This window comes from Citrus sinensis, chromosome 3, assembly GCF_022201045.2.
Source record: "Citrus sinensis cultivar Valencia sweet orange chromosome 3, DVS_A1.0, whole genome shotgun sequence".
Lineage (NCBI taxonomy): Eukaryota > Viridiplantae > Streptophyta > Magnoliopsida > Sapindales > Rutaceae > Citrus > Citrus sinensis.
Genome location: NC_068558.1, coordinates 29,748,009 through 29,757,791, shown reverse-complemented (window position 1 = coordinate 29,757,791; position 9,783 = coordinate 29,748,009). Strand labels below are relative to the sequence as shown.

The window sequence follows — 9,783 nt, the reverse complement described above, 5'->3', positions numbered from 1 at the left end:
CGCTCTCTGGAAATATACGGTTAGCCGTTTTCTCAATAGCGGTGAGCCGTTTTATTCCATAATGTCAAATAATTTGATCTATGTAAATAAACGGTTAGCTGTTTTCTCTAGAACATAAAACATGCTCTCTGGAAATAAACAGTTAGCCGTTTTCTCCAAACGGTTAGTCGTTTTATCCAAATGGTGAGTCGTTGTCTCCAAACGGTTAGTTGTTTTCTCCATAAACGGCAAACCGTTTTCTTCCAGAATATCAAACCAAAGATTGAAAAATATTACAATCTCTCTTACACTTTTAACAATTTCTGTATTAGTCATTGAAGATTTGACTGGAAGTGACTTTAAATTAAGGTTATGGTTATATTGGAGTTTATTTACGGTGGAGCACGAATCTTATCCACACATGTAAAGTGATAATAATAAAAACTTTTTATAACTTTAATTGTGTGGTTATAAAGAGGTGCTCTACCTTAGAGCTGTTCTAACATAACCGAACCCTTAAATTAATTAGGGATGTAATTTCATCACTATAAAAAGAAAATGCATTTAAGATCGACTAATCTATAACTGTGATAAAATAAAATGCATTTAATATCGACTAATCTATAATTGTAATAAGAAATATTGATAATATCGGTTTGTGTGATGTTGATGTTTGATGAACATTCGTACGTACCTTTTTTTTTTTTTTTTGAATCACTCATACGTACCTATTTGATAAAATTGAATGACCATCTCTTAACTTTTATATCTCATTTCTATATTCCACTTCGGCCTTGGTTGAAGTGGTGGGCTGTTGCCGGCTAAATGTTCTTAATATTTATAAATCATTCTCCCTTGCGAAATGCGAGTGAAGTATGGACATCTCTCTTTTGTGAGGGGTTATTTATCTGGGCATGTACTTCACAAAATTCAATGTAATAATGTAAGTCTCAATCATGTATATCTGATTGTAAATATCAGTGTAATATATCTGCTATAATAGCAGTTGTTGTAAATATCTGTGTAATGCAGTAATCTGATGTGTAATCAGTATTAAAAAAAAAAATCTCATTTCTATATAAAACTTTTTTTAATTGCCGCTGATATTTGCTTCTGAAATTTGAAACCCCACATGTAAAGAAACCATTGCAACCACTTTGCAGGGGTTCTTAAATCAACTCCTCAAAATATATATTTACTGCCATAATTAGTATCAATACATACACATATAGGCATTGCCAATTTCTTTCCTACTGTAATCAATATATACCATTTACCCCTATATTATTTTTATAATAGCCAATAATCCCTTGATAGCATAATTTTACAATATTAACCTTATTTTCAAATACACTTTTATTCATATTTAGTATAAATTAAATAAATCATATGAATATAAATTAAAATAAAAAATTAAGATTAAAACAAGAAATATATATTTTGATGTGAAAAGATATTAAAACTAAACTTTTTGTACATTTTTATTTTATAAACATTTTATTATAATAAATATATAAGAAATTTATTATAAAATGATAAAAAATTATTATAGAAAACTTAAATGATAAATAAAAAATATTATAAAATGAATAATAAAATATTTTTCTTGTACTTTTTACATTTAATTTTAAAATATTGTAAAATATTTATTACAAGAAAATGTTTATAAAAAAGAGCAAAAAATATTTTATTATCAATTTTTTTATTCACGTAAAACATAGATTTCTTTTTTTTTTAATACTTAATTTTTATTTTTATTTCAATTCATAAGATTTATTTAATTTATAATAAATATGGATAAAAGTGTATTTAAAAATAAGGATAAAAATATAAAGTTATACTGTCAGGGGCATGATTGGCTTGATGACAATAGGGAGGAAGTTGCCCTCTCCCCACCCAAAATGCGCGCGCGCGCGCGCGCGCGCGCACACACACACACACACACACACACACACACACACACACACACACACACACACACACACACACACACACACACACACACACACATACATATAATACAAATTATGAATTTATTAAAGTTTTGGGTGGCACATCCATACCCATGGTAGGAAGAAATTTGTACAGAAATAAAGAAAATGGGGAAATATTTTCTCTGATTCAGAAGGGATATAATGGGCTTTGAATAAGTTTAAGCAATGGGTGGCATTTGGAGTTAAAATTTGTGGTATTGGGCCAAAAGAATTCCACCATTGCTGAAACCAATTTGGTAGGCTTTGGACGGTTATTTTTGAATTGAAGAAAAATAACTAAGAGTGGGATTTCTTTGGGTTTTGTATGAAAAATGTGTTAAACTAGACTTGTTGATAATCCCAATAGGAGTAAGTCAAACAATGTGGTAAACGCATTTGAAAATTTGGAGGGAAAGTTTTAAATTTGTAAAGTTGGTCACCCCACTGGTTTGGGCTCAAGACTTTTAGGATAGTAGCCGTAGAGTAGGCTGGCTCTGAATGGGTTTCACTGAGAAAGAAATGTTTGAATTTTACAGACTCAATGGCTTCTAGTAGCATCGAATCCAGTCTCTGTAAAAGTCCAATTTCTTTTGATTGTTATCCAAACATAACAATTTCTCTTAAAGACAAAAACATTTTGAAAAGCATGATTTTACAAATTAAAACACATAATTATAATATGATTAAGGGATCTGTCCCAGTTGCTTTAATCTTCAAAATTTCATATAAAGCCATGATCTCTGCGTTCAGTACCCAACATAAATTCCAGTCAAAAAGAGATGAGACTCTTCTCTTGCAGACTGATTTGTCTAAAGCCAACACTGTCATTCCAAAACCAATCCAATGGAAAGATGTCCATCTTCCAGAAGAATGGATTCTTGAAGGAGCCGCTCCACCAGCGATTCCAAAACAACTTGAGCCAAATACAGAGTTGCAAAATGTGACTCAGTATTCTGATGGAAAAGTCAAACTATCTTTCAGAAGATCTGCTTCAACCAGATTTTCTGATAAAGAGTCATGCTCAAGTATTCCTTCATTAGAAAGAAAATTCACAAAAATCCCTTCTGTCATAAATCTTCCTTTTCAAAGTCAACCTAGGTTTCCACTTCGGATATACCTAACTCCTCCATACGTTCTGTTGACTATACCACAAATGTTCCTCACCCAATTTATACTAGCAGTCAACATGAACAAAGACAAGATGAGAAGGAACCTTCTCCCCCAACTTCCCCTACTTTCTCTGTTGTCACAGAAAATATTATAAATGTTATTGAAAAGAATTTTGAGCTTGATAAAAATCTCCTTCATAATGATTTTTATTCTGAAACAAATAAAGAAAAAAGACTTTGGTTTTTCAAGCACTTTTTGAACCAAAGAAAAGAAATCCAACAAATTTACTATGAATTTGTGAATTTACATCGAATTCATATATTGTTTTTTTATTGGTTCGAAATTTATTCTTCCGACAACAACATTAAATATCCTTTTAAAGAATCAAACCCTATTACTATTAGGAAGAAAGTCCTTGAGTGAAAACTTTCTGATAGTGATAGAACCATAGAATCTGAGCATCCACCTCTTCGGAGTTTAACTGTGGATCACGGTGAACCTCCTGTCCAAATTAGAGCCTCACCTTACAAAATCCCAAAACCAAATGATTCTGATGCGAATTTAAGTAGTATTATCCAACAGAATAATTTCTGTAATACTAACTTAAATACTATCGGAAAACAGTTGACTAGGATAGAAAACCAATTCCAAAAGTCAACCATAGCTATTTCTTCCGTTTCTCCTGTTTCATCAAAATCGGATTCTGACAAAAAGCTTAAAGAACCTATGTATGTATGTATATTCTAATATAAGATTATGAATTTATTAAGGTTTGAAAAAACTTTATTAAACCGAACGGTTTAATAACTTTCTTGGACTTTAATAAGGTTCATGATTCTTAGATTAGAAACTAAACTGTCTAGAGAGAATGTATGTATATGTATATATATCCAAATACAAATGTAATCAACAATTTCCTTTTGAGTAGATATACATCTCATTTTAGATGACTTTTGAAAACCAAATTTAATTTTTTTCTTATAAATCTTAATTTATTGTTATTTTTACAGTTAGTTTTTCAAATATAATTCGTAGAAAACAAATTAACCTTTTTTTTTCCTATTGTTAATTTCATCAATAATTATGAAATTCTTAAAATGAAAAAGAAAAATAAGTTAATGTAAAAAAAAAAAAACTCTAAAGAAACTGGAAATTTTTTCTTTTTTGAAGACTTCTCGTATGAGATTACTACACTCTATCTCTAACATTTCTCGGTTCAAGAAAATGAACACTTCCCCCTCTTTTCTGTAAATGTTAATTAATTAGTATTTTTTATATATAATTTATATTTGGCCCCCATATATTCATTGCTTTTAGGTTATAGCCAACTCCAATTAATTTGTAATTCCTCTATCACGGTTTTTATTGACATTCTAGACCTCAGAGATAACGCTGAAAATTTCTCTTATAAGTGACAACTTTGTAAGTTATGTTGAATGCTTAAATGCTATTAGAATAGTAATAGTTGAATTCCAATCCAACGTCTAAGTCACCCCCTTCATAATGCAGGGAATTTAAATCCCTCGATAATAGCTGCGGCCGTATATCACATGCGAATCTACTTCACACGTCATGTCACTCCTTAGAAAATTCATAGTCAATCCTTGTGCATTGATTTTTTAAATTGATGTTCGAAAATTGTGGTCGTGCTGTGAAGATTTGATCTTGGTAGATTCGTTGAAGCTGAAAAGCATATATTAAAAGGGCTAGTTTGACAAAAGAAATTATTTACTTATCTTTTAATTGGAGTTTGCACGCAAACAGCGAGTAGGAATTAATAAATCCTTTTTTTCCTCTATATGTCATTGATGCGGTCTTCCAAAATAATTCAAGATTATTTTTTTTATTTTTAAATTCCTTTCATTAATTTTTAATTGCTTTATCTCTTTCGTTGCAATCAAAGCTTGTTTTAGTCCAGTAAAATTATTTGTTGTGTTTATATTGTGTTAGGATTGATAGAGTCTAGTTGTACTCTAATCTCTGCTAGGTTCAAGCTCTTTGTAAGTTTATAATTATATTTAAACTAGCACTACCATTAATATAGGGAAGTCTTGAGTATGAGTTATGCTATGCTTACTCATTAAGTTATTTATATAGTTTATTTATATTTCAACTGATCAGTACGTATAGTATTATTGCTTGAACATTTACTTCACCTTCCTTGGAACTCTTTTTCTCTCAAAAAAGAGAACTTAGGAATGGTCGCTAAAAGGGGATCTTCATGGTCCATTATGTCGCTCACAAGTTGAGTGCTTTGGGTGCTATCTTTAATAGAAACAGCAGTAGGTGGGTGTTGGTGTGGTAATAAATCTTTGCAAAAAGAAAGCTTAGAGGATTGAGGATGGATACCGAAGAATTAATACGCAAGTGCAAGGCTATAACTTTAAAAGAAGAAGAGACGGACAAGATTAGCTTTATTGGAAATATGAGGAAAAAAGGGGAAAAACTTGCAGCTCATTGCCTTATTGGGAAGATTTTGCTGTCAACAGAAGTGAACACAGAAGGGTTGAGAACGGCAATGCAGCAAGTGTGGAAGTCAGTACGAGAAATCAAAGTGGAGAGCCTGGGAGACAATATATTTGTGTTCAAATTCCCCTCTGAAACTGAAAAGAAAGGAGTCTTGTACGGTGGACCTTAGCATTTTGACAAAGCCTTGATGGTACTTACAGAACCAAGCGGGGTGGGGGACATTAAACATCAATCTTTCCAGTACACATCCTTTTGGGTCCAGTTATATAATGTTCCACTAATGTGCATGGAGAAAGATACGGTTCAAGAAATGGGGAAGAAAATTGGAAAAGTGGAGGAAGTGGAAACTGATGGGTCAGGAGAATGTATTGGGCCTTTTAGCCGAGTCCGTGTATCAGTGGATATTACACAATCTCTCAAAAAGGTTCTGCTACTGGAAGTGGAGAACGGAGAAGAAATTCTGAGACCAGTACTATACGAAAAGGTGCCTGAAATTTGCTTTTGTTGCGGAATTAGTGGTCATCAATATAGAATATGCCAGAGTTACAAAGGGCAGCCAAAGGATCAATTGGCCTTTGGAGCTTGGATGAAGGTGTTAACAAAAGCTGAGAAAGCAAAGCAGAATAGAAACCGAGACCGATGGAACAGGGAAGCAAGTCAACCAAACCAAGACTACCAGCATCAACCTTAACACAAACAGAACCTGATTAACCCGAATGCGGAAGGTGGATCCGGGTCAAACCCTGACAACTTAGAAAAAGCTAAATCACCAATGAGAAACGTGAATGTTGAAGGGGTAGTTGAGGGCCAATTAATGTGAAGAGATGTAGGGGCTATTCAGCAGAATTCAGAGGTCAGAAAGCATACCAGGACAGCTGACAAAGGACTGGTATCTGGGGAGAAGAGCACAAGAGCGGGAATGTTTGTAAGGCGGGAAACTAATGAAGCAAACAAAAGATGGGATGTGTCATTAACTGGGCCAAATAACGAGAGAGATGAATAAATGGGCCAGCAGGTCTTAAACAAAGAAGATAGAGTGAGTGGGCTGAAAAAAAGGACAAAAGCTAAGGGCAGAAATTGGAAATTACAAGCGAGAGTTGGGACAAAAAGAAGTGAAGGAGAAGCTGGGCCAATTTCTTCGAAAAGGCTTGCTGAAGGAACAATGATCTTAAGCCCACAAAGTAAGAAGGCAAGAATAGGAAGCCCAAGTGATACGCAGGGGAAGCAAATTCAAGTTTCATCACCATCGGCAAAACTAAAGCTGGTATGGGAAGATGCAGAACAGAAGGCTATGGAGGTTCAAATGGCTAATTCGGATAAGTTATCGGCGGAGGCTGGAGACCAGCCCCGCCGACAGCCATGAAGATTATTAGTTGGAACGTCCGAGGTTTGGGGAATCCTCGGACGTGCCTGGCCATTAAAAAAATTCTCCACCCGCATAGACCCCAATTAATTTTCCTTTGTGAGACCAAATTGAGCTCTAGGCAGGTTAATAATGTGTGTAGGAAGTTGGGCACTGAGAATTGTTTAGCGGTGGATTCAAAAGGAAAAGGTGGAGGTTTAGCCATGCTGTGGAGCTCAGAGATTACAGTCCAAATAACATCATACAGCAACCACCATATAGATGCTGAATTCAGAATGCAAATGGAAGAAGCTGGAGATGCATGGGCATATACGGTCATCCTGAAGCCAACCAAAAGAAGCATACCTGGACTTTATTAAGAAGGCTGGCAGACTTGGTGGTAAGCCCTTGGCTTTGCTTTGGAGATTTTAATGAGGTGTTGAATTTAAATGAGAAAATGGGGGGTTAGACAGAAATGTTAGGATGGTTGCCGATTTTCGAGAATCTGTTAAAGATTGTAAGTTGGAGGATGTAGGCTGCAGAGGACATCGTTTTACTTGGTCGAACAGGCGCTTTGGACCCCATTACATAGAGGAGATATTGGATAGATTCATGTGCAACCAGAAATGGCGAGCTGAATTTTACGATTGGCTAGCTACAAATCTTATACACTGGGAGTCAGACCACTGCCCAATCATGATGGTGGTTCAAAATAGGCAGAGAATGTTGAATTATGAAAAGACAAGCTTCAATAGAATCCACTACGAGGATATGTGGAGTTCATATGATGGGTGCAAAAATATTATGAAGAGAGAATGGCTTAATTGGGGAGATGGAAGTAAAGACAACCCTGTTCAGATGTTTACAAAGGTTTCTAAAAGCTCTATGGCTCATCTGAAGTTTTGGAGCAAGGAAGCTTTCGGTAGCAGGGAAAAAAAGCTAAAGAGCCTGATGAAGAAGCTGGAAAGAGCAAAGCAAGGAAATCTTCAGAATGATGATAGGGATGATGTAAGAAGTATTGAGCGGCACATCCAAAACTTGTTGATTGATGAGGAGGTGTACTGGAAACAAAGATTCAGGGCTGATTGGCTAAAAGTGGGGGATAAAAACACAAAGTTTTTTAATCACAAAGCTTCAGCAAGGAAGAGGAAAAATTGAAGGCGTTGAAGATAACAACGGGCGATGGATAAAAGATAACGAAGAAGTGGAAAGAAGATTTTACGAATATTTTCAAGATCTCTTCACTACTTCCAACCCAAGTGAAGATAAAATTGATGCAGCCCTTTAAAGGATGTCTCCGAAGATCAATTCCGAATTGAGCAACCAATTAGATCAACCTTTTTCAGCGGAAGAAATCACAGCGGCTCTGTTCCAAATGTGCCCAACAAAAGCTCCAGGACCAGACGGATTACCAGCTGTATTCTTTCAAACACATTGGGAGGCAACCCGAAATGGAGTTATAAAGACATGTCTGCATGTTCTCAACGATCAAGGTACAGCAACCCCTTTGAATCATACATATATTGCTCTAATTCCTAAAGTTGCTAAGCGTAGGAAAACTACTGAATTTAGACCTATTAGCCTATGTAATGTTATTTACGGAATCATAGCTAAGACCATAGCTAATAGGCTAAAACAAATTCTTCACCAAATTATTTCCCCGAGCCAAAGTGCATTCATACCTAACCGGTTAATCACTGACAATGTTATCCTTGGATATGAATGTTTGCATAAAATCAGACTTAGCAAGGGGAAGAAAAATGGTTGGGTTGCTTTAAAGCTTGATATAAGTAAGGCTTATGATAGAGTGGAATGGAATTTTTTAAGGCAAGCAATGGAGAAGCTAGGCTTTTCGGATAAATTGGTGGATTTGATTATGAACTGTGTCACCACTCCCACATTCTCTATTCTTATAAATGGGATTGCGAAAGGTCTAATTCAGCCCCAAAGAGGCCTTCGACAGGGATGTCTGTTATCACCATATTTGTTCATCATATGTACCGAAGTGTTTTCAAATCTTTTATTACAGGGAGAGCGGCAAAGATTGATTCATGGGCTGCAATTTTCTAGAGACATCACTATTTCCCACCTCCTATTTGCTGATGATAGCCTTGTATTCACAAGGGCTAATACTAAAGAGTGCAAGCATTTAAAGTCAATTTTTGATTGCTACACCTCTACATCAGGCCAGGTTTTTAACTATGAAAAATCATTAATGTTTCTTAGTGGTCAGATTTAGGGAGGACAAATCACAGCAATAAAGAATATTTTTGATCTCACGGTGGTGTCTAAGCATGAGAAATACTTGGGCTTGCCTTCAATGATAGGAAGGAAAACAACAAGCTTCTTTAACGATATCAAACTCAAAGTCTTGAGTAAGATATCTAGTTGGCAGCACAAATTCTTTTCCAGCGGAGGCAAGAAAATCCTGATAAAAGCAGTAGCTCAGGTTGTCCCTGCATATGCAATGAGTGTTTTTAGAATTCCGATAGGGCTGTGCAATGAAATCCAGAGAGGCATGGCAAGATTTTGGTGGGGATCGAAGGAAGATAGAAAAGGAATGCACTGGACAAAATGGAAGTAGATGAGTTGTGCTAAATATAGAGGAGGAATGGGATTCAGAGACATATCTAGTTTTAACCAAGCCTTGGTTGCAAAGCAAGGTTGGAGGCTGATACAGTATCCTGATTCCTTGGTAGCAAGAGTGCTGAAAGCAAAATATTTTAAGAACTCTCATTTTCTCGAGGCCAAGACAGGATCGAACTCTTCTTTTGTTTGGAAAAGCATCTTATGGGGTAGACATGTCCTTCAAAGAGGTATCAGATGGAGAGTTGGAAGAGGAGACAAAATTAAATCTACTCCAGTAATTGGCTGCCTAGGCCAATGGCTTTTAAACCAATTGTGAGATCA

The 9,783-nt window shown here is 35.3% G+C and overlaps 1 protein-coding gene across 1 annotated transcript; it reads left to right on the top strand.

The window, feature by feature from the left end:
- Window positions 1-7,356: 7,356 nt before the first annotated feature.
- LOC127900709 (uncharacterized) lies at window positions 7,357-8,031 on the top strand. The gene has a single exon (XM_052435913.1). It carries the CDS (start codon window positions 7,357-7,359, stop codon window positions 8,029-8,031), a length of 675 nt encoding a protein of 224 aa, XP_052291873.1.
- Window positions 8,032-9,783: the final 1,752 nt, after the last annotated feature.

Bases quoted from the DNA above. Each gene is read 5' to 3' on its own strand.
- LOC127900709 (XM_052435913.1), top strand. From the start codon at position 7,357: ATGGTTGCCGATTTTCGAGAATCTGTTAAAGATTGTAAGTTGGAGGAT.